Raw genomic sequence first — 25,239 nt, forward strand, 5'->3', positions numbered from 1 at the left:
CAGTAGCTTCAGCGCCCCTAGTGGTAGGAACCAGTGGTCCATGTTAGCAACCACGGTCAGTTTGGCTACAACCCGTGCTCCTTGCAACAGAAAACACAGTACTTGATCTAGAGTTAAACTCTGGGGTCCCCAGAGAGGAGACATTAGTTACCTTTTTACTTCCACCCTTCAACTTCAACTTTTTTTGCACATGAAAATAACTTGTCGAAATGATTATCTTGTCCATCAGTAATATAACCTTGTGAGCACAAGTTATTATCTTGAAAAAACTTGTGTGAACAAGATATGAATCTAACAACTGGTGTGCTCAAATGGCTCTCTTGTGTTTATAATGTGAAATATCTGTCTTTTGAGGCTCCACAGATGCCCCAAAGTACAAAATAAGTAGTTAATCTGATTGAAATAAACGATAATAATCTTTTAACCAAACTTTAATCTTAATCTAAGTATCCACAGTTACAATGTTTGTATATGTAGGTCAGGAACTGAACATAAAAAGTGTTTTCATGACAGATTTGCATCTTCCCGCCCGGTGAAAAACCTTGAAATGTCAGTTGCTTCTCAAAGGAAAACACCCACTCGTGCTGCAGCGTGTACCTACAGCATGTCTCTGCATGCCAGCTTACTCATTCTCTTTCTTTCTTGCTCATCTTCAGTGTGTGTGTTCTGTGTATCTCAATAATTTAGCAGCAGGATTGGGGCGTGAGAAGCTCCGTTCAGCCCGGGCTAAAGCAAACAGCAATGCTGGCTGGCTGGAGGCGCTGTAGGTTTTTACTGCAGCAGGTGCAGCTGACGTGTTTCTGCCTTTAGTCTGTAGCCTGCAAGCTCCATCACAGCAGCATCGAGCTATGCAGAGCACAGAGAGGCACCCCAACGTGAATCGTAAATGTAGCATTGATAAATATTTACTTGGTTAGAGGAGTCTGTAATGTATTCATGTTTATTCACGTCTTTTATTTTTTTTGTAGCTGTTTTGTTTCTGAAATGTAAAACAATCAAGGAGAGAACAGCGTGTGTGTGTGTGTGTGTGTGTGTGTGTGTGTGTGTGTGTGTGTGTGTGTGTGTGTGTGTGTGTGTGTGTGTGTGTGTGTGTGTGTGTGTGTGTGTGTGTGTGTGTGTGTGTGTGTGTGTGTGTGTGTGTGTGTGTGTGTGTGTGTGTGTGTGTGTGTGTGTGTGCCCTTGTTCACATAGTCAAAGGCAAAACTTGACAACACGTTCTAAAATCTGGATTACAAGAACATGTTTACATCCTTATTTCAGATTGGATGTTTTAAAAGAAGGAAAAGATTTGAAAAACGACGGCAAAAACAGACAAACAAACAATGAAAACAACATTTTGTTTAACACTGCAGTATAAAATACACATAATTATCTTTTGGCGTGGTCTGACACATATTTGGGACATGTTTCAGATGAAACACAGTGTCACAAGCCAACTGGATATTGGCCATCGACCCACATGTATACAGAGCATAAGAAATAACCTAGAGTTCCCCTCATGAAACATTCCCCACAATACTTTGCTCAAATTGTGAATATGGACCAAAATCCATGGTCCCCAAAACCCTTTTTTTAAAAGTGTCTTGTTTATTCCTAATCATTATATTGTGTTTGTACATTGTTCCTTATATGAGAATTGGTTGGGTACAATAAGCACTTGACACTTTCCGCCCCATTTGCCGAGAGTAGAAGTGCTTGACCCAGCGGGCCCGGGTCAGATTCCCATCTGCGGCCCTTTGCTTCATGTGGTTCCCCCTCTCTCTCACTTCTGTTTCCTGTCATTCTTCAAGCTGTCCTATCCAATAAAGGCATGAAAAGGCCAAAAAAAGGATCTTTAAAAAAATAAAACGATTGCACGTGTAGCAGGTATCTGATTGTGTACTATTCAGCTCCTTCAACCTAGCAGGAGTTACAGATGTTCACATCAGCCAGCTGTATTGTAATAGTTTTAGCCGAGTATTCACAGTCTGTGCCTGAGCCTTCATACAAATTCTCCTCCAGTCATCCAGTAATATGTCCCCCTGAATATCTTTCCTCCAAGAATTCAATTTGTACACAGAGGACTCAGTTGAGCTAGAAGCTCGCATATTGTATTGAGCTAAGCTTCTAGCCATACCACTGCAGTGGGATAAGACCTTATTTTCTAAAGTGAACAAAGAGGAATATTAGTGTTTTGTGTTACCAGTCCAAAACCCTTCTTTAATCTACAACCTCACTTGATACTGATAAATCCGTATTGATCGTATGTCCACTGAGCCAGATCCAGACTCCACTTAGTTTAGTGCAGGTCGATGTGGCTTCGAATGCAAATGTCCCAGCCGAATATGTTGACTTATGACTATTGTTCTACTTTGGTGCAGATGAGAAAGAGGACAGCATCCTGGGAAGTATCCTGCTGCCAAGCTTTCACGTCTCCATGTTGTCGGTGGACGATCACATCAGCAGGAAATACGCCTTCAAGGTAAAAACATAAGTGTCTTGTTTGGCTTCCCTCCATATTGTCAGCACCTAGAGCTCCCCCGCTCTTTTGCTGGGAAAAAAAGTCTGTTACATGATGGCTCCAGGCAGTGGCAACATGGAGGGAAGCCAAACACAGTTCATCTGCATTTACCGCCCACACTGCAACGACAAAGCTGGATGAAAATCTGCAACGTCTCTCTTTACCATGACTAAATGACACTTTAAAGGCCTGGAGCCGTATTACAGAAACTTCTTAACTTGCAGATTATATCTCAACTGTTTGGTAAAAACAAAAGAACCCATCACAGATGAGCAGTATTAGTGGTTAAAACGTCGTTTTAATGCCTTCACTTTACTGCCCCGAGCTAATCAGTGTTAGCCACATCCGGTTGTTAGCGACTCTACCGGATTTTTCCGTTAATAGTCCATACACGAAAAAACCCTGATGACTTATTTGATGTATACAAGTATCGAAACAGACCATGGGATGATTTTACACCAGAATTACACTTAAAAATAGGAAAAGTTTAGTACACAGGCAACCTAACTTCCCAAAATCGCCAATAAACTCTCCTAACTTTATACTAACTGTTAAGCTCTCCTAGCTTTCACTTTTCCACCAGGTAGTGTATTTAATCCATATGGCTGCTCATTTATTGCTTCTAAACAACCAACATAATTTCAATAGGTAGAACTTATTCAATGAGAGGCTTATGGCAGACAGTTTGAGGAAAAAGTGCTCTTTAGCGCATACAGGCTATCCCAGGCTATGAGCCTGTGTTAGCTGAGCAAATGCGACCAGCTTTGAAGAGGCTGAGACATCAACATGGGGCCCTCCTGGTTGTGGTGCAACTGAAAAATGGCTGGTTGTTGTTTTTGCAAAAAAATGTGTATGTTCTGGTATGTTTCAATATGTTTCAATGAGAACGGTTACAGAGTTGTTTGGCTAGGTAACATATAAAAGTTGATAACCAATGTTGGATTGAGTTTTTAGGATTTCCTAACCTGACATTATATTGGATGAGGATAAAATTGATGCTTGTGTAATTGCAAATTATGGGAAATCCTTAAATTCCTCCTACCTTAACTTAAGACTTAAGATAATAATACAGGAATATTTTCAGACACTCTCCTGGAAGACATTCAAAGTGCTGCCGTCAGTTGTTCACATTAAAGCGGCCCTTGTGCATCCGCAGTCTGAAAACTCATACCGGGTACGGAAGCATGATTGGTTCCATCATGTCTTATTGAGATCCGCTCGATTTGGCGCTCCCTCGTCTTGGCGTTCCAGCGTGTGCACTGTTCCATTAAGGTGTCAATTTATTTACAATGAACTTCATTTCTTAGTTTACATAATTAAAACTGAAGAACACACACACAAACACACACACACAGCATAATCAAACACACACTGTACACACTCAGAAAGTCTGCCACCTCAGTGTCATTCTTATTCATGCAGCTTTACCCAAGATACACAGAGCCTTGAAGAATTTCACACTTGTGTGTTTTTCAGTGAGAGACAGCACACAAGCAAACTCTTCTGCCAACAGCAATGATGTAAAGACTCCCTGCTAGTATCTCAAGGTCACCATCACACTAGTGTTTTATCTCCTCCTTCTCCAGTTTATCTCTGTCTCACTGTCTATATCTTCCCCTCTCTCCCCTCACTGCTAGGCTACTCACCCCAACATGCGGACGTATTATTTCTGCACTGACGCAGCCAAAGAGATGGAGTCCTGGATGAAAGTCATGACGGATGCTGCCCTCGTCCACACTGAACCAGTCAGAAGGTCGGCACTCAGAGAAATGTCCACAGACTGATAGGAAGAAATGTGACACACGCACACACACATAGTTCACACACACAGAGACAGTGTAACCACAAACTCATATTCTCCAGATTAGTGCTATAATATTCATGAAGTGTTTCATCATATCTCTGGAGTTTTCCTAAATGCCTCTAAAAGCGTCTAGTTAGGAGTGTCCTCTCAGGCAGACAACTTCTCAACTGAGAGAGGCAAAGTTGAGCTTGTTATTAAAACTGAAGGAACGTTGCCATCCTCACAGGACCGGAAGTGGAATGAGAGGAGACCAAGAGAGCCAGCATGAGCATCAGGACTATGCTTTGATAGACTGGGAACACTGGGCCAGAGAGATACTGACTGAACTGGTCATAATCTGCATTGAGAACTTATGCATCTAAGCGTTGTGTGTCTTTGTTGTGATTTATTCTGCTGTTGACTAAAGAAGTGTCAGACTATTGGATTGCATGTTGCATCCCTTGTAATCTCGATAAAAAGATTCTGCATAGGAATGTATACAGTGATCTGTCACCAGTCACATTTGAGCATGCTTTGGTTGGTTGCATGCAGGTAAACAATATTTGTGGGGAGGAAAAGAGTCAGAAGGCATTGAGCCAAATGCAATCACGGAACCCATCGTCTGTTATCTGTTATCTGACAGAGATTTAGCTTTTCATTAGCTTCTTGTTGTTGTTCATGTGCATTCATATGTAGATATATGTTTATAGAGATGCCATATCTTAACTCCAACTCCATTCTTGTGTGTCAATATGCTAATTGGAGCGTAAATAATGACAGCCACTCTGAAGAGCGATTCTTGGCCCGGATATCCACTGGCTACCCTGGAAAGCCCAAAATGTTAGCCGTTGCCCTAAAAAAGGGATGCTAAATTGTCCTTTGTGGTCAATAATTGTGGTCAGTTATATTTATTTAAGTGCCCGTCTTTAGCAAAGAAACCATTTTACCTCCAAATGCAGTGGTTTAGATTATCTAAAGAAGTTTAGATTAAAATATTAAAAAACTACTACTACTACTACTACTTCTCCACCTTACAAAAGACAGTATATTCTAAACAATGAGTGCTTGATCTAATGTTTTCAATAAGATGGACATATTTACAAGTTTAAAGTCTTGAGTGTGAATAAGAAGTTATTCCCAAGGAAACGTTAAACCCAGTGGGCAGTGACTCTCTCCAGTCCTGCTGTCACAGCTTTCTGGCAGAGATCCAAAACTTCTACAAAGTGGAAGTCCTAGAAAGGAAAAGTGACAGACATAGAGGGGCTGTCAGGCAAATACAGAGCTTCTGACAACTCTTAGAAAACTTTAACTTTTTCCTTTACCATTGGTCACATTCCTCTCTTTCTTTCTTGCTAGACTGGACAAGTTGAAAATGGATCAGCGGACACCTCAGGAGTTGAACAATTTACTGAACCACAGAGTCCTAACTCGGCCCGAGATGCAGAACAACGAGCGCAACCGCGAGCCTCTGCGACAACACTCCCTATCTCGAGTTGACGACAAACGGCAAAAAGACCTGGAGAAACACAACGGCCAGAGGGAGCGTGAGTACTACACCTTACAGAGAGATGGGGAGAGGTACTCCCTGAAGAAAGACGGCGTTAGCTACCTGCTTCAGAAAGATGGAGAGAGGTATCTCCTCCACAAGGATGGAGAGAAGTACATGCTGCGAAAAGACGGGGAGAAAGCCTTGCTGCAGAAAGACGGAGAGGTGTACGCAATTCACAGGGATCTGGAGAAGTATGCTGTTCAGAACGTGGAGGAAAAATGCACTGTGACGCCGATGGAGGAGAAATACGCTCCGCCCAAAGATGCAGAGAAGTACCTGCTCGCGAAGGATGGAGAAAAATATGCACTGAAAAAAGTAGGAGACAGGCACACACTCCAGAAGGATGGACAGAAATACGTTCCCCAGAAGGAGGTGAGGAGACAGCTGTCGTTAAAGGAGACAGAGAGGTACGGCATACTTAGGGAGACAGACAGTAAATACGGTACCATACATGTTGTGGACAAATATGGCACTCTGAAGGAAATGAAGAAATACAGTACGCTCCGAGAAGGGGATAAATACGCTACACTTAGAGATGCAGGGAAGTATGCCACAGTCCGCAGCGGGGATAGATACGGCTTCCAGAGAGACCCGAGTGCAGAGAGGTCTCTGACTAAGATCAGCAGCATCAAGCTGCAGCCAGCTCAGGCCGCAGCAATCGCAGCCGCAGTCTCTGCGTCTCGCCAGGGCCAGGCCAGTCTGAATGTTCCAAATCCTGCACAGGTAAACGGCTCTGGGTCCACAGCAGGTGATCAGACGGGGGACTGCAGCCCGGCAGAGGTGGAAAGCAGCCTGGCCATGGCTCCAGTTAAGTCCCCTGCTCCAGTCCAGGAGCCAGAGAGGGGCCTGTCCAGGACCAGCTCCATGCAGCAGCTGGAACACTGGGTCCGCACACACAGGACCAGAGGACTGGACGACGACGCCAGGAGGTGAGACGGACTCAGTGTGCACAAGTGTTTTCCTAATGCTGCTGTTATTGTTGGAACCACTTGGGGTTTTGCAATGTCAAAATGAGGGCGTTTGTGCATAGTGAGGTCATTTTGAGGAAATTGCTAGAACTTTCTCGGTTCTGTATCTTCAAATGTTACCCCACCATTCAGGACACAGGACTATAAGCAGCCTGATAATCTTCATTCATTTGTTCTCTTCTGTTTTAAAATATTATTTAGTTTAGTCAGTTGTGAGTGACATGTCCATCCAGCTTGTTCTCTTCCAAGGGCGTCAAATACCGCCTGTTTTGTCAAGGGTATGATACCGACGTATAAGGCAGCCTTGAGCCTCTATATGAAACGCACCGAGCTTTTAACTGTAAACCCATCCACTGCAATATTAGACGCTCAGAGCAAGTGCTCCAGAAGTAAGAGTGATAGTGTCCATTTAAGGTGGAGGATGGGAGTGGTGGATGGGTCAAACTGGGCTTTCACCCACACCACTGTTCCCCCTCCCATGAGCTTTACCACGCTGTTTGAAGGCATGAGTTACCACCAACTTCTGAAGGAAATTGTATCCGTCTCTTTAGCTGCTAAATACTCCAATATGTTGACTCTGACAACGAGGCAATACACAAACGTCTAATAGGATGAAATGATTAAACTGATGACTTTTTATATACAAAAGGTCAACTTCACTGTGACATCAGAATGTTTCATAAGTCAGGCACAGAGGGATACTGGATACTGAATTGGTGACACTAATCTTGAAACTGTAATGATTGATGTGTGTGAAGCATCCACGTTTCACCAAGAAATACACTTAGTACCTTTTATGAAATTCCTTGAAAGCCCTCACTACATATATTATGTAACTCTGGACAGACATGGATATAAACTCCAACTTGATTGGTTAGCAGAGCTATACAACCACAAGGTGGTGAGTCTAGCTTATCTCTGCCATCCTATCTTTCACCCTTGTTTCCCTCTGTATCTTCCTCCATTCCTGCTCTGACCTTGTGGACCAGAGGGACCTGAAAGCGCTTTGTGTGGCCACAGATGTGTACCTCATTTGGGAGCGCTGGCGTTTAGCTGGCGATTAGCCGGCTGTACGGAGGAACACAGCGGAACAGACTTATAGAGCACCGATGCTCCCCTCTCCTTCTGCTGCCATGAATAAGTCATGGAAATGAAACTGTAATGAGAGCAGAGCGAGCTGAGTGCTGCCAAAGCACATTTGTCATCTTTATCAGCACTTGGTGCAAAGCAGGGAAATTGAGTAACTTTGTTGTAACTGATTGTTATTGTCGTTAATACGGAGTCCTGCTTCTTCTAACAGCCATATGATATACAGTGTGTGGAGTATTTGTACTGGGGCGCTGTACGAGCAGCAGCCCTCTCTTTCTTTTCCTACTCTTTAATATATTCTTCTTATTAATAGTTTGTGTGTAGCTTAGTTGTATGTTCAGTTAGTTAGTTTTGTTTACACGTCTTCATCCTCCCACAGCGATACGCCGTCGACAGAGCCATTGTTTACAACAGGTCTGTTGGTGCTTCGACCAAGCATGTTGGCAAGCAAGGGACTTTAAATCCATGTGTATCTATTATTCATACAGTATGCTCCCAGATGTGTGTCTTGGTTTGGTTTTTCCTTTTTCTTTTCTTGTAAGAATCCTGTAAAACTGTAATCCTACATTTTAGATTCCTGTGTGACAACAATATAAAGGGTGAATGCCCCCAAAACACATATTTTATGTTTAAAGTCACTCATGTGCAAGTTATTGAGAGATTTATTTTTAGCTGCGACCAACTCACTGTAGCTTTATCTGTCAGTCGGTCCACATAAATTTCCCAACCCTTTGGCAGCCACAGTTTTCACCCTAGGAGGCTGAAATTTGACATAGAAGTCAAGTGTGTGTGTGTGTGTGTGTGTGTGTGTGTGTGTGTGTGTGTGTGTGTGTGTGTGTGTGTGTGTGTGTGTGTGTGTGTGTGTGTGTGTGTGTGTGTGTGTGTGTGTGTGTGTGTGTGTGTGTGTGTGTGTGTGTGTGTGTGTGTGTGAGTTTATGAACGCGTGGATACATTCACATCTATGGTCATAGCTATAACGAAATTGCGCTTGTTTTAAATATTTAATATAACACAGTACTGTTAAATAAGAACAAGCCAGCAGTCAAATGAAAGGCAGGCTTTTGTCCTGCAAAAACAAAAGGCGGTGGCTAACGCTGACCAAATAAAAACATTACCTGTTCTATGATGGTTGAAATTCCCTTTATAATTTGAGAGTTTAAGGCAGTGATTCCCAACCAGGGTTAATTTTACCCCACTTGTACCACTTGTACAAGTACTCACTTGACAGGGAGTACTTGTAAAGATTGTGGATCAGCTCAACTTCTTTGAAAAAAAAAAAATGATGATTTGATTAAAAGAATATATCAGCTGTAACACCTGAACACTATTTTGCAGTCATGTAAGTTTGTGAAAACTAGTTAGCAAGCAAGCACCGGAGTTTGAGAAGTTAGCTAAACAACTAGCTAAAAGTAATGGATAAACAGTTCAGAAAGCTTAAAGTAAACAGTTCAAGTAATTAGCCAAAAGTAATGGCTAACTGGTTCAAATAGTTAGCCTAATGGTTAAGTTTCACTGCAAGTAGGGATATGACCAAACCAACCTTTAGTTGACCGACAGCATTATTAGTATTAACAATATCTACTTCTCTATAATGAAGTTAGAGTTAATGGCCTTCATTTGACAGGGCTGTGGGGGTACCTCAAAGATTGGCAACAACTGGTTTGGGGTATTCCACTTTTGTCAGACCACAGGAAGCAGTGATTTAAATGTTAAAATAGAAGCCCAGTGGTCCAAGGTGGAATCACCAACCTACCTGGTTTGACTTTGCTTGAAGGCCTTTGTTGCATGTCATCAACTTGTTTTTTTTTGAGCAAGTGCTTGTAATCCTGCAGCCCTTTTTTTAGAACAGTTCCACACATTGACTACATGTCAGTGCAGGAGAATGAGACAGTGTACAGTAAATAGTTTGATATGAACAGATGGAAAGAAAAGTCGCTTCTATGACAGAGATTTGGAGAACAAGTTTCTATGAAAACGCTTTTGCATCCATTAGTAATTATTAATTCATGGGAATGAATTCATAATCTTGCTAACTCTGATGTTTTCCTTTGCCAAATGCTCCCACAAACTTGGAATGCATTCACATTTTGTTTCATTGTTTCGGCATCAGCAAGAAAAAATATTTTTCATAATAGTCAAAGCAGTGAAAAGAAATACTTTGGGAAGTTAAAAGAGAAGCAGTAAACTAACCCAGAGCACAGAGGTGATGTATTTTTTTTTGACGTCCCTTCAAAGACCTAAATGGCTGACTGCCCCACTGATTGGGTCAAGATACATTTTCCTTTCAAACTGTTTCATTAAGTTCCACTATGACTATAAGTACTGATCTTGCTTAAGGAAAATAAAAAATATATGTTGTAATTTGACAGTGGTATAGCTTTATACATTACATTATCTTATACTCTGTGTATTTGATACGAGAAATGATCAGAAATCAATTTATTTGTGTTTTTAGCTTCATCTTTACCTTCTGTGACACCAATTTAGATCATCAAACAATATATTGAGAATAAATTATGAATTATCACAATTAGAGTAAACTTTTTTCATTTGTTATGGTTAGGTATATCGACCAAAAGTGGTTCTGATTTGCATTGGGTGTATGCATAGTAGGTGTGTACTGTCTGCATGGTCATCCATTTGTTAGCAATGGATGTCTTATGAGAATCAGACATTTTTGAATTAAGGTTCAGCTGCAGAATGCAATTAGGAAGTGTTGTCAGATGATCAGCCCAGTCATAAGTCTGAGATTTTGGAGCTCAAAGCACTTTCAAATAGTGCACTTTCAACGACATATCTGGCTTCAGAATCAAGGGCCACTTCTCAGATTTGCTCAATAATTCAAATAGGTGGTTTTGTACTTAACTGCACTCAAGGTCCTTCTTACATCTGAAGGCTCCTCAGGGAATATAGAACTCAGAGACAAGTGCTGTGCAGATCGTTCTACTGCCCTCTTATCAGCTTAACGGATGGAACAAGTAATTAGCTCCTGTAATATAGCCTCATATAACTGTTGTGGAGAAAGTCTTTGAAGTATGACGCTGGAAAAGGAGAGTAAGCTAATCTAAGCGTGCTAGACAAACTCTATTGTATCGTTTCCATTTTTTACTAATGCCACCTCACCTCTACAAGTTCATCTGTTTTGGGGGCTGAATCATCTACAATATGTGGAGTGCAGCCCAGCTTTAGCGTTCATTTATCAATGTGTGTGTGTGCATGCTAGTGCTACAGTTTGCTTCGCTTTGCCAACGTGTCTAACCCCGTGGCTCAAGTACAAGCACTCCCTCATCCTCTTCCAACAATTGCAAAGCTCAGCAGCCAGAACAGGGAGACCCTTGCTAATATTGATTCAGGCTATGGTTTAAATACAAACACAGCGTTAAAGCCTGTGCTGAAATTGAAACTAATGAAGCCATTTAACCCAAGTTACTCTTGGCCATGGCTCAAGTACTCTGTAAAGATGCATTGAAAGCTAAATTTACAATAAATGATGTTACAAAATGAGATTTCACTACACTAAAATGTGTTTCTGAAGACATTTAATTTGCAAAATAGGCAATAGAGTAACAGAATCTTGATTCATGTTTGATCATCGCTGCCTAGTTAGAGTTTCGGGAGCTTCAAAAACTGCGCTGAACGGACATCCAGACGGTCAGTCATCGTCTTAAACTCGCTCTACATGAGATAAAAGGTTGTGATTGATTTGCCCAGAGCCAGGACAGTCGGAAATGTGTCTGTACAGGAGACCTATCTGCCAGAACAAATGGAACATGAGTTTGACAGATTTGTCAGGTTTAGGCTACTAAAAGCCTATTTAACTACAGACCGTTATCCTGAAAAACAAGTTTTTCTCCAAAAACGTTATCAGACCTTCTTACGATGGCGAAGGCATGACCCCTCCTACTCTGCCTCTGATTGGCTAGTACTCATTGCATTTTCTGTTTGGGTTGGTTAGGTTTAGACATGAGGGGTAAGATTGATTAAGGTAAGGGGAAGAATATCCGGGTGAGCCAATCAGTTTACGTCATTATAGTTTGCCAGCTTCTGTTTTGGGAGAGTGCCGTCAGAAAAATGTCCCTTAGGAACAGTGTGTGTTTGTTTCCCAATAACGGTCTTTTTGACAAATGGCCTTTCGGTCCAATAGGACATTTTCCGGCTTTGGAATTATCAACTATCAGAACAATGGCGTGTCCCACTGACAAGCTGCACTACATCCCCAGGCCAGACAAGCCAATTCCAGTCTGGTGGATGGGTTTGACTCAGCTGTCCAGGATGTTGTATTACAGAAATTACAGTTCACTCCTTCTTACATCCGCTACTGGCTTACATGAACACAATGTCAGGCTGAATGCGTTAGGTCAAACACAATGGATGCGGGTCAGACTATTCGCTTGTCTGCTGAAATCAAAGGTTAAATGAGAAGGAGAAGGACTGTAATGCTCTCCCCCTTTCCAGGTGACAAATGGTGATAGGCAGCCAGAGTGACAACAACCATGATGAATGTCCGTTCAGACTCATAGAGTCAAAGCCAGAGTCCTCAAAAATCAAGGTGACCATTTTACGATGAGCTGCTAATGGTTGCAATAATAACAAGCTCCTCATTACTTCATGTTCCCAGGTCAAAGTGAAAGTGAAGCAGAGTTCTGTTAACAAAAGTAGTTTAATAATTAAACCCAGTCAAGCACAACATACATGTCAAGGCACACACATCGAGATAATTAAGCCGGTTCCTATTCAGTACACCCTGATTAAAGGCATTGATTCACTGCTACTGGATCCGACGGAGACTGGTGTTTATGTGGAATGTGTGTCTTCAGTCCTGGTTCTTATTATGCAGTGTAACTACTGTAAGTAACCACATTAAAATGTATGAGTGGGTGATGTAGCTGATGCTTGAAATGTCAAGCAACTCTGATCAAACCCACAGGTTTAATGTCAACGGTTCTTTTGGTTCTCTTGATTGGTGCAAAGGAAGCAAATGTCTTTTTCTGAGCATGTTTTCTCCTCAGCCTGTCTCCTGGTCACCGGCCACTGCAACATTCATGACTCAGGGACTCATTCATTCAGTTATTCGCTTTATTTGCATGTTTATTAGTTTCTGCCAAGCTCCGTTAATTCTTCCATTCTTCCTTGGAAACACTGTTCGATTTGGCACCTATTCAAATGTTATACAAGGGTTTAGAACATATTATAACATACATATGATGCCCATTATCAAGCTCTATTATGTCTCATAAATTGTTGCAGCTATTTTCTAGGTTGATACCATTTACAGTTTACAGATTTGGTTCAAAATTTAACCATTTTTTACCACTTAATGGTACTCAAAATAAACTGATAAAAATTGACTCATGTACTTACTTGTGGGTACCCATAGGACCCATTTTCTTTCTCATATGTTGAGGTGAGAGCATTATTTACCCCCCTCCCTTGACAAGCTAACATGTCAGGGTATCAATGGATTCCTTAAATTATCGTGTTTCATGATGATACCAGTAGCTCCACTAGCTAGCTTTAAGACGGCGCCTGCTACAGCCTCTGAAAGACGGTAATGTCGACTGAGCTCACCAAGGATCCCATGGGTGTCTTACCTGTGGTGGCACCTGGCCTAGCCTCTGAATGGCTCATACCACTGAATTACTCATTATCGGTTACTATGTTTTTGTGATTTAGGATTTCAGTCTCATGCTTTGTTCCCTTTGCCCTCAAACATTCTTTCTCAGATTACCAGGGAACAAAACTTTCCACTGTGAGACGCCTAACTGCAATTCAAACAGTTTATTTAGCGCTGCCTATGACAACAAGGGCTACCCATAAGACCTTTTCTGTTTGTTTAGTTGAATGATCTCCCTTGTAGCACACTATTTGTATGGTCTCTCCCAACTGCAAATCCATATCAAGAAGAAGGGTTCAAGGATAGGTTCTGACCTTTTAAGGTCTTTCTTTACACAGTATTTACATTTTATAGTGGTACATATTAAGGTGTGTTAATAATGTTTTTGGTGGCACATACATACATACTACATACTGTATATACATGAATTACATTCACGCACAGACTCACACACCCACACTTACACATATACTTATATATGCACACTTATTAGCCCTGTTTGTGTTCACTCATACACTGTTTCCAAAGCTGCAGTGGAATACAGGGATAAGATCTGGTAGTCTCTTGTAGATTTATTGCTGGGCCAAAACATGGGCGGTAGACTTATGAGGAGTGGGCACGGGTAGCAAGAACTCACTACTCATCAGCTTGTCTGTTTTCTCTCACAGTATTACGTCCTACCAGACCTTACCGAGGAACATGCCGAGCCACCGTGCTCAGATTGTGCCCCGCTTCCCAGAGGGCTATCGCACATTGCCCCGCAACAGCATGATGAGGCCCGACAGCATCTGCAGCGTGGCGGGCTCTGTGTATGACCGAGCCCTCCGTCCCGCCTCTACCTCCACCATCACCACATCGGAGAAGAGGAGATCAATGAGGGACGACACCATGTGGCAGCTGTATGAGTGGCAGCAGAGGCAGGCCTTCTCCAGGCAAAGCATGGCTCTACCAACAGGTACAGACACCACAGAAAGATAAAATACATGTATTACGTCCTGTCCTGCAGTAAGAGCCAAGTAGCCTAGTTCTATCTGCCAGGTTCACAGTACTACAGGACACACCTAATACATGAATGACACACCCTCGAAACCAAACTACCTGATTAAAGTTCATGACCATCTCAGAAAATGCTGTAGTCAAATACAGCTTCTTACTCCACTGTGACTTTCTTCTCTCTTCCTGGTTTTGGGCGTCCAGCTGTTGGTCATTATGGCACGCTGCCCAACACAAAGACCATGGGTAACATCTCTGAACACACCGTGGCACAATCCATCCCCACATCACCTTCTCACGGCTCCCTGGCGCTCTACAGCACCTTCTCTCCTCCTCGCCAGCAGGTCGCTCAAATCCCAAGCACTTCCCACTCCGAGGTGTCCTCACCTGTCTTCAGGGGGGACGTGACGCTGGACCACCGGCACAGGACACACCTCGCCAAGGTACAGTAGAGGGCGTGGCACTGGAGTTTGACTTAAATGATAATAATAATAAAACTTTATTTATGCTGCATATTTCAAACAAAAATTGCAATACAATCTGCTTCAAGAAAATTGAAAAATAGGCATAAAAAGACAATAAATTATAAATAATAGTAATAGATGAATACAAAAGAGATAAAATAAAAATTAAAAATAAATATTTTTAAAAAGTAATAAAAAATAAGCAGATATATACATAGGTGTATACACGTACACACACAACTATGAATCAAATACACATACAAATGCACACACACGAGTACAACCATGCATGTGTAAAATTTTTCATTAAATTTTTTCATGCCCATCTTACCTCACTCCATGTCATAGTTAACAAAAATAAAAGCGTAAAAATTTAAGGCAAAATCAAGGATGAAAGAACGAGTTTTACCTTTCAACGTTATAAGTGAAATGCAAATACAACCAGGCTAAAGACAGTTTGAACATGCAGCATCTCTAATCCTAATGTTGAAGGCTGACTCAGTGTGAAGGGAAAACAAATATACTTCCCCAGATGATATGTTCCTTTAACATCAATTCATCCTTAAATCACAGAGATTAAATGCAGATAAAATTAGCTGAAAATCACATTGTCTCTCCTATCATTTCTCCATCCAGAGGGGGAAAATTAGACAAAAAACAGCTGCCTCCGATACAAACACGCACTAATTTGCTTGGCATTCCATCCCCCATCAACTAATGAGGTCCTTGTCAGATATGAAAAAGTCTTTGATCTGAAGAGTCCACAGATGTTCCTTCTGATTTGCCCATGAGAGTCAGGGAGGATACAGAGATGAGTTTGCAATCAGTGGATGATTCTCACTTGAGTGGATGAATCCAATCCTCCTGTCAAAGGTCTAAACCCCAGATCCAATCCCAAACCTGGGCTGTAAGCCACAGTGACACCTCAGATAAAGTTTAAAGTTGACAGCTCACGTTAATACACCAGACGGCACCTGTTCTCTGTATTCACAGTCAGAGAGAGCAGGAAGCCACCGAGAACACCATCCGATTTGGAAGCAATGAGCTGGACTGAAGCGTAACTATCTTGAATCTCTAAAAGGCTGAACGTTCTTGTGTCTGTGAAGTGAATTTCTGCTCTACAGAATGATATAGTTGTACACGTACAAAGATCAGAGTAGAGCCTTGTCAGCGATTGAGCTTTGCTGATACTGTACCCACACTTGTTTCTAGAAAGTTCCTGAAGAAAAAAGTTACCATGCAGGGTTGTATTAACACACAGGGTGTCTCAGAGAAAGAATAGGCCATGTGCCCAGTTCAGTTTTAAGGCCCTTGCTATTACAGTTCATACTGTGCTTTAGTGGTGCATTTTACCAAAGTTTCAATTAATTTGTAAAGAGTGTCACTGGAGCAGTTGCAAGCTTTGCCATGCCAGGTGTTAATCCAGTTTTGTCTTAAACGTCAAATTGAATATAAGATTAACTGGCTTTAAAAATGATGTTTATTTTTCTGTGGTCCTTTTAGTTTTACAATGTTCTGCCTCAATACAATAAATTCCCTTTAGCCCAACGTAGAAGCAGAATTTAATTGCCTGTTTGCTAACAAAGAAAATTGATGTGTGCAAATAGATAACAGGGTGAAGCTATTACAGCTGACTGTACCCTATTGTTACCTTCTCATTTTAATAATGTTCCTCTTTTGATGCATTGATGTTCCTCTCGGTTGGTGAATAAATTCCGTTAAAGTCTCCGTTTGTATTAGTTAATCATTTAACTACAAATCATGTATATTTTTCATCACGAACAGTCATCCTTATGCATGTCATTCAGTATTAGCTTTTTCTAGTGATGTGTAAATGGTACCAAACAAGCTTGTTTAACTACTGTGAAGTAAAGTGCACTGTTTCAATAAACTGTGTTAGTAGTGAGGAGTACAACGTGACTGAGGAACAAGGGAGCGTGTCAATGTTCCCTCAGCCCTGTTTCCACAGCTCTATATTTTCTCAACCCTATGTTTTCTCAGCCCTATGTTCCAGCGGCCCTATATTCCCTCTACCCTGTTTCCTCAGCTCTATATTCCCTCAACCCTATGTTCCCTCAACCCTGTGTTCCCTCAACCCTATGTTTTCTCAGCCCTGTATTCCTTGAACTGTATGTTCCCTCAACCCTATGATTCCTCAGCCCTATGTTCCCTCAACCCTATGTTCCCTCAACCCTATGTTTTCTCAGCCCTGTATTCCTTTGACCCCATGTTCCCTCAGCCCTGTATTCCTTGAACTGTATGTTCCCTCAACCCTATGTTTCCTCAGCCCTATGTTCCCTCAACCCTATGTTCCCGCAGCCCTATATTCCCTCTACCCTGTTTCCTCAGCTCCATTTTCCCTCAACCCTATGTTCCCTCAACCCTATGTTTCCTCAGTCCTGTATTCCTTTAACCCTATATTCCTTAAAAAAGATGCTCCATCAGCCCTGTATTACTTCAATCCTATGTTCCCTCCACACTTAGTTCCTTCAGCCCTATAATCCCTCAATTTACCATACCTGAAATCAACTCCATCAACTTAAATGAAATGAATTCAGCTTAGTTGAAGCTTCTGTCAAGTGGACTCCATTCTCATCCCTCTCCTCCACAGTACGGCTACCCACCTGACCGACGATCCATTGCAGCCAGTGTCCCTTCTCAATCCATCACCCCGCAGACCCTGCAAGGCAAGACGGTGAGTGTTGGAGCACCCCCTCTCCTACCTCGCACTACATACTATGAGATTCAACCTACTGTCCTCTCTGATTTCTTCGTGTTTTACAACGAGTGAATGCATTTACACATAGAAAACAGCCTCTGCTGTCCATCACTCACATTCAAACACTCCCACACTCGTTGAAACACAAAAAAACAACTCACACATCTACCGTATGTCAGCGATGTTTTGTTCTCAGCAGCCTCTTATTGCTTTTTTTCCCACTCATCTCAGCAGGACCAATGTAATTATTGACAATGCCATTGTCTCTTAATTACAGCACGCATACACACAATGCAGCGTCACAAGTGAAATGGTCTTTGCGCTTAAATTGAAGCACCAACAATCAAGGATGAGGACTGATCTTTCTGTTTGAGGCATGCTGTGAATAATGTGATTGTTTCACAGCAGTCGAGTGCCTCGGCAGTTTGATGAGAAAGATTTGTCCGGTAATTTTCCACATGGCTTTTGCAGTGCACTGTTTTGTCACAGTGGCTGCACTCCTTTATCGCATTGTGTCACAAGTAATGATGGTGACTGTGTGGGTGCGTGTGAGACCGGTGTTTGTATTTGTGTCTGCAGGCACGCGTTTGTGTGCACTAGTCCATGCAAAAATCTATAACTGAAATCACAGGTTGCTCCTTTTCAAACTGACAGTAAAACTGAAAGTAGATGACAATGGCCAGTAGCAAAGTCATGAGGTCAATGAAAGGCTGCCACTTTTCTTCTCCGGTTGACAGGTTATATTGAACTCTCTCAGATGCAGTATATTTCCTAGCTCAGTGAGCCTCATGTCAAATGTATGAGCCTTTTCAGATTTGAAGGAAACAGAGGCTCAATAGTGCAGACAGAAATGGCCTGGGTCTCATACCTGTTCAGCCCTATACCTGGTTCAATCAGAGCCACAGTAAGTCCTCAGGGAGCTTTCTCGTTCTTTAGCTGGATGTTCAACATGCGAGTGGTGAGACTGCGCTAAAACAGTTGAAACCAAAACCATAAGATCAAAAAGCTAAAAAGCACTGTAGAGCTGCGAAGTTGGACAATGATTGTCTGTGGGTTTGCCACTACGATGGACCCCTCCCACACAACACATTGAGCCATTGTTAATATAAAGATGATGATAAATGCTGTGTTAAAGTCACTAATACGTTTGTAATATTTCAGTTTATTGTTTTGGTTTTACTGAACTTTGAGTATAATCAGTCTTACTGCAAGCAGTCAAACACGCTCTGATAAATTCACTGTACACTAAGCACCCTGCACTAAACATAAACAGCAGAAATACAAAGTTTGAGAGAGCTGGTGCTTATATTGTAAATAGGCAATCGTTGCTTGTTGGCCAGAACAACTTTAATATGTCAGGCCTGTGTGTCTGTTAGCTTGTTGTGGAGTTATTCTACCCCCTAGTGGCCTAAAAAATCCTTAAATTAATCTTTTCAACCCTGCATCATACCGCGGAACGTAGACACCACCTTGCATGTGTATGGATGCAGAGCCAACAGGCTGTCATGACCTCAGTGAAGTTTCCTGAGTAAATAAAGACAAACTTACTAACTAATCTCTATGTAAAAAAGAAATGCAAGGGTAAATAAAGGATTTAAATGCATCATCTTATGATTATGGGGTTAGAATTTTTTCATTTAATCAGCTGTTGTAGTAGTTCCTCTCCTCTTAAAAGTCATTGCCTCATGTTTCGATCGGTGGAGGTGTTGTTGATGTCAGTGTGGCAGCTCCTCTTCTCTCCTCTGTGTGTTGCTCTGTGCAGCCCGAGGAGCTGACCCTGCTCCTGATCAAGCTCCGCCGGCAGCAGGCGGAGCTCAACAGCCTGCGGGAACACACAGTAGCTCAGCTAATGGCCCTGGGTTTGGAGGGGCCCAACGCTAAGGTCAGCACTGAGTGTGTACCGTACGTACGTGTGTGTGTGTGTGTGTGCATGCACGCATTTGTGCTTTCCCAACCATTGTGTATTTGCAAGGGCAGGTTCCTTGTGTGAGACTATTAGTTTGCTCCAAATGAAATTGCATTTGGTGTGTTCTGAAAGATTCTGCGAGCTAAAGGCTGTACACACAATGACTCAAGTTATGTCTTTTTGTGTTAGCAATTAAAGTCAAATGGCCCGGCACTTTGCTCAAGAAATATCTCAGCAGATGTTAGATGTCAAGAAATGTTGTACAGAAGGGGAGGAATTTCATCCATCCATTATCTTTACCCGCTTGTCCCTAACGGGGTCACGGGGGCTGGAGCCGATCCCAGCTGACATTGGGCGTGAGGCGGGGTACATCCTGGACAGGACGCCAGTCACATAGAGAGAGACAGACAGAGACAGACAACCATTCACACCTACGGGCAATTTAGAGTAATCAACTAACCTAACACGTGCATGTCTTTGGACTGTGGGAGGAAGCCGGAGAACCCGGAGAGAACCCACACAGACACGGGGAGAAAATGCTGTTAGGCGACCACCACACCACCATGCCGCCCAGGAGAAATTTCCTTAAGCACCATCAGCTGGTTGAAGTTTCCACTTATCCAGTGAAATAGCTCAACATCTACCGGACAATGGATTCCTCCACCAACAGGTGGACATCTTCAACAGAATTGCCGTGAAATTTGATGCAGACATTAATGCTGAGGGATGATTTATAATACATTTTGGTAGGCTGCTTCCAACACACTGAATGCCAAAAGGCCAATTGATCCTTGCCTCTTTGGTTAAGTAACACAGAAAAGCAAGATTTGTTTCCACTAAAACATCAATTCTTGGTACCGGTTACGACAAACACAATTGGAACCCTTTCTTTCTAGAAGGCACAGACCTCTTCGTCAGCCTCTTCGTTAGCTCTGCTAAATTTATGCAACTGTTTGCTCTTCCTGAGGACTGCTACCTGGGCGATCAATGTTTTCAAATGTAAGCATCAGAGAAAACACTGAGGAAAAGGTGGAGGGGATAAACACCAACCACGATCCCAACCACATAGACAAACAAGACCATCTCCGCATCCATCTCAACATGGGAGGAGGAACCAAGACAAGAATGGAAGGATTAACCACCAGCTGAGATCCCGACCACATGGATGTTATCTGCCAAGTATCCTACTAGCCAGCATACTGACACTGGATAATGAACTGGATGATCTGCATGCCCGTATCCGTTTACAAAGAGGTATCAGGAACTGTAATGTCTGCAACTTGGCTATATCCTGGAATACCGGACAGCGCCATTCAACCGCTGACTCCTTTTTTATATTCCGATTTGACAGAACACAGGAAGAAAAAGGGAGGAGGAGAATAAGGACTGATGTGACGGTAGGAATATTAAAATACTATCCAGTTCCTGCTAATTTTATTTTCAATCAACTGCACCATTAAATCTATCAAGGGAATTTACATCAGTCATTATCACAACTGTCTACATGCCACCACAAGCGAGTGTAGAGTCTGCCCTGTCAGATCTTTGCGAAGACCTGAACTGCTCACAGACTGGTAATCCTGACGCTACGCTCATTCTCGCTGGAGACTTCAATCGGGATAGCTTTAAGAAGGTTATGGCTGACTGCCTACACCTTATTGACTGTCCCACAAGGGGGATAAATACTCTGGATCACTGCTGTAAGCCATTCAAAATCTGCTACAGAGCAGAACCACATTCAGGATGAGTGACCATACGGCCATCTGGCTGAGATCAAAGTATGCAAACAAATCAAAGTATGCAAACAAACAACAATAAGTGCCCCCAGTGACCACCAGTGCAGGAGAACTCGGCTTTGATCTTTGTGCTAGAAAATCCATAATAACTGGCGGCAATGGTGACGAACAGTTACACACATACAGTCACAAGTTTAGTAATAGATATCACAGTCACACGTTTGACCAGTTGCAGATGGTGTTGTATTTTTGGACATTTTAGTCAAAATCTATCATTTGGCTATAAGAACACCTCAAATTCAATTTCATTTTGGAGTATTGTGCTAGCATTAACATACTCGCAGGATGGTGGGTGTTGGGGATTTGGGGAAATGATGTGTGGATTTATGGGCTGTATTTTGCACCTGTGTATATGTGTGTTTGAGCATGTGTCCATGCATGTCAGCTTGAGGTCTTTTTGTGGTTTTAGGCCAGGAGAGCATGGATGAATAGAAGCCGGTGCATCAAACAATATGGCATCTGTTGTCTCTTATTAAGCTCGATGTACATCGTGAGTGGGCTGTTTTTATTTGCGGTCATTAACCTCATCAGCCTAACCCTTATTTGGATCTTATTGTATAATGCATGAACAGTTGGTGTTCAGTGTGACTGATATACCAAAAAGGTTATGAAGACTTGCACTGCGGCATGCTATCAGTCATTTGCGAAGTTTTGTAAATTCTATGATTCATATTGCAGAATATACTATTTGAGTGGTAATGTCGTTACAATTAGCATGTGGTTAAAACAAAAACCTAGCCAATATAATATATAGATATAAAATGATGTTGTGATATTAGATTGGATCCTGTATGATTTGGGATTCTGGAAATAGTAATATGGTGATAGCGCTCAAATATTGTTTTACTGTAATGTCTTCTATTTTCACAACTCACTGATAAGCTAAGTGAAGTGAACAGCTAAGTGAAGTAAACAGTGATTCATTTTTTGTACATCATGTCTACATTAGTCCTGGGATTTTGTGGATGTAAATATCTACTGAAGGTACCGGGCAGTTCTCCATGCACTGCATGTGTTCTAAACACAGAACCTCTGCATCTCAAACATGCTGAACGACGGTAGAAACAGTCATGACCCTTTTTATTCTAATGTAACTGATTCATGGGTCAGACATAGCTAATAGTTTTGCAATGTTGGAAGTAGACTTTTTGCATCTTATGTGACCACGTTGTGTAACCCCGGCACCTGACAAAATGCTGTTATCGGACAATCTTTACTGACATCTTTCGGTGTCTGTGATTATACCACAGCTAAGGGACATGGTTCGGCCCGACACACTGCGGAAAAGTCCCATAAGCAAACTAACCAATCGGGGCAGTGGTAAACCAGTAACTCCCAGGCGCTGTTCATCTCCATGTCCACAGAGCTTCCCCCAAGGCGGCAAAACGTCTGTTGCTCAGGCAGACATGACGCCGTTCATCTGCATGTACTGTCCACACTACAGTGACACATTGAGTTTTTTTTTAGGAGATGGGCACTGCTCAGGCCACTCCTCCGTAGTTCTGACACTCAGGAGGTCAAAGTTAATTGTAAATAGTTCCATTTTGTATCTGGTTTTAGCCAGCTGACTTTGTTAAGCTATGTTTGTTAGTTTAACGTTCTTTCTCAGATGCAGAGTGATGCTAATTGTGCATCAGATTGCATGATTTTAGCTTGATTTAGAATGAGATGTTTAACCGTTCAGTACCAACTTCAATGCCAACTAAACTTCTTTCTTTTTACAATATCTGTGCATGACAACTATAATCAATGATCCGCTGCCTTCCCTTTTTATGATCTCTTCATTCCTGTTGAAATGTACCGTTGACTCCCTTTTTCCATCGTCTTCCTCCTTCTCCTCTCACTTTTCTTGGGTCTTCTCTTCCTTCTTCTGCGGCTACTGCAGACTGATGTTCTTTCTCATCACCTCCAGAGGAACCTTATTTACCTGGACAGCCAGGTGAGGACTCTCGAGCTTACTCCTGTCCAACTCTGTCTCTACCAAGTCCAAACTTTAAAGCAAGTCCAGTACCAGTGCGTCACAGAACATTTTTTTAACCATTAGTGGAAGCTAACTTTTCTTGTTTCAACTTACATTCCTATACATTTATGATAACCTCAGTTCCAGACTTCTATTTCTATCTCTATTTCTTGTTCATCTTTCTTTAGCTCTAGGCCTGTGTATTCAGAATCCTTTAAACTATCTTGTGTTAGCTCAAACTGCTTCTGAGCCTTAAAGCAGCAGGTTTAGCTCTTTTCCCCAGTTTCTTAACTGCCGGCCATTTTGTCTGTATTGATTTAGGTAATCTAGGTAAGATAGAGGACCATACTGGTGTTTTTCATATTTAAGGCCTTTTACTTTATTGTTGCTGACCATTTTCCAATGCATACCATGCCTTTTTGAAGTAAGCTAACCTACAGGTAGCTTTTGGCTTCATTTGAATTCATCTCGCAGAGCGTTGAAACTGGTTGTGCATCACTGATTTTGAATTTTGTGTGTGGGGAATTGTTGTATTCAAGCCCTGACACTGATTATCAGCACTGAAGTCATGGGCTGTGAAAACAAATTGACAATATGATAAAGTCAAATTTGAATTTGATATTTTCTTGCATTGAAATGGACGTGCTTACCTTCAGAGCAGCTACATAATATTGCAGATAGGGCCGCCCCCTAGATGTCTATGATTTGAGTCATCGGTCAAGAAGATCCTGCGTCAAACAGAACCCAGTCAGTCAAATCACACTTGGTTTTAGCTGGATTGTTCTACACAGAACAACGCAGGATGACAGCATGGCTGTCCGAGTCTAAATCTCTGCAGTCTTTAAAAATTGACTACAAATCTAACTGTGACAGAATGGAGAAAGGGGGAAGGAAATGCAGAGCATGTTAGTGAAGTCTGAAAAATTCTGAACTCAACACTGGTACAACAACTCTTCAGCAGCAGAGGTGCTTTGTGGAGCGTTAAGATTTTGTATCTGAACTATGACAACTAGCACTGTGTGAAAAGCTGATATTTTCACATCACGGATGATGAAGGGAGACACTAAAATTTTAGACTTGGAGGTAAAACCTGAGACTGGCATGCGGGCTGTTTTAGTGTTTGGTGGCTGCTCTGCAAGTGCGCTGAACTGTAGTGACTGAAAAATGTATAAGGTCTATTGACGAAAAAAACATTTGTAATGATATTTATTGCAAATAGATGATTATCTATAGATAAGAAAAGGCCCATGGCAAAATAATATGCAGAAGTAGAGGGACCACACTTTTGGTAGCTAAGCAACAATGTGCATAGACACTGTCAGCTCCTTGATGGATCGGTAAAAAGTTAACAACTGTTTAATTTGCAAAGCTATCATAACATTTGCACACTGCTTGGAGCTGTTTTAAACATTACTCACAGTCTGATGTGTATGTACATAAGTGCTGCAACACTCAGCCTCTCTGATTTCTTGCAAATGTCAACCTTGTAAACCCAGGACAACAGCTCAGACAACAAACTAGGGGAAGTAAATGTAAATGTCAAAATTCTGCTTAAGTGGAGGCTTTTATCGGAACCTAGGATAAGAGTTATGGTGTACAGCGAGTGGCTGGTTATTTACCTGTGGCAAGCATTTGTTATCTGCCGCAACTCTTTCTGTTAGAAATAATATGGATGTGTCTACTGGAATCTCTCTAACATTGTATTACAGCAGGCTAATTGCAAGAAAAACCTAACCTGTCACCAGTTCACAGAGGCATACCCTGATCATGGCAGGCATCAAAATGTGCTGCTTATTTTTGGCCTCCCTACAGCTCCTGCATTATTGAATATGACTGCTTGGCTCTGAAAAGGTCGTGTGCTTCAGGGAGAGACAGGCTGTATAGGAGGGAGGGGTTAA

At 42.0% G+C, this 25,239-nt stretch overlaps 1 protein-coding gene across 4 annotated transcripts in view; it reads left to right on the forward strand.

The window, feature by feature from the left end:
- LOC310962756 (pleckstrin homology domain-containing family A member 5-like) overlaps window positions 1-25,239 on the forward strand; it is a 207,314-nt gene that overhangs the window by 160,064 nt on the left and 22,011 nt on the right. For 2 of the 4 annotated variants that reach the window (XM_083935313.1, XM_083935314.1), the window contains 8 exons: window positions 2,361-2,461; window positions 4,138-4,253; window positions 5,640-6,761; window positions 14,172-14,458; window positions 14,701-14,939; window positions 17,572-17,655; window positions 19,442-19,561; window positions 23,267-23,320. In XM_083935313.1, the coding sequence (XP_083791439.1) occupies window positions 2,361-2,461; window positions 4,138-4,253; window positions 5,640-6,761; window positions 14,172-14,458; window positions 14,701-14,939; window positions 17,572-17,655; window positions 19,442-19,561; window positions 23,267-23,320 (2,123 nt within the window). The remainder of the gene's footprint in view (window positions 1-2,360; window positions 2,462-4,137; window positions 4,254-5,639; window positions 6,762-14,171; window positions 14,459-14,700; window positions 14,940-17,571; window positions 17,656-19,441; window positions 19,562-23,266; window positions 23,321-25,239) is intronic. The other 2 variants (XM_083935315.1, XM_083935316.1) reach the window with 2 other exon arrangements.

This window comes from Echiichthys vipera (assembly GCF_963691815.1).
Source record: "Echiichthys vipera genome assembly, chromosome: 20".
In the NCBI taxonomy this organism is placed as follows: Eukaryota; Metazoa; Chordata; class Actinopteri; order Perciformes; family Trachinidae; genus Echiichthys; species Echiichthys vipera.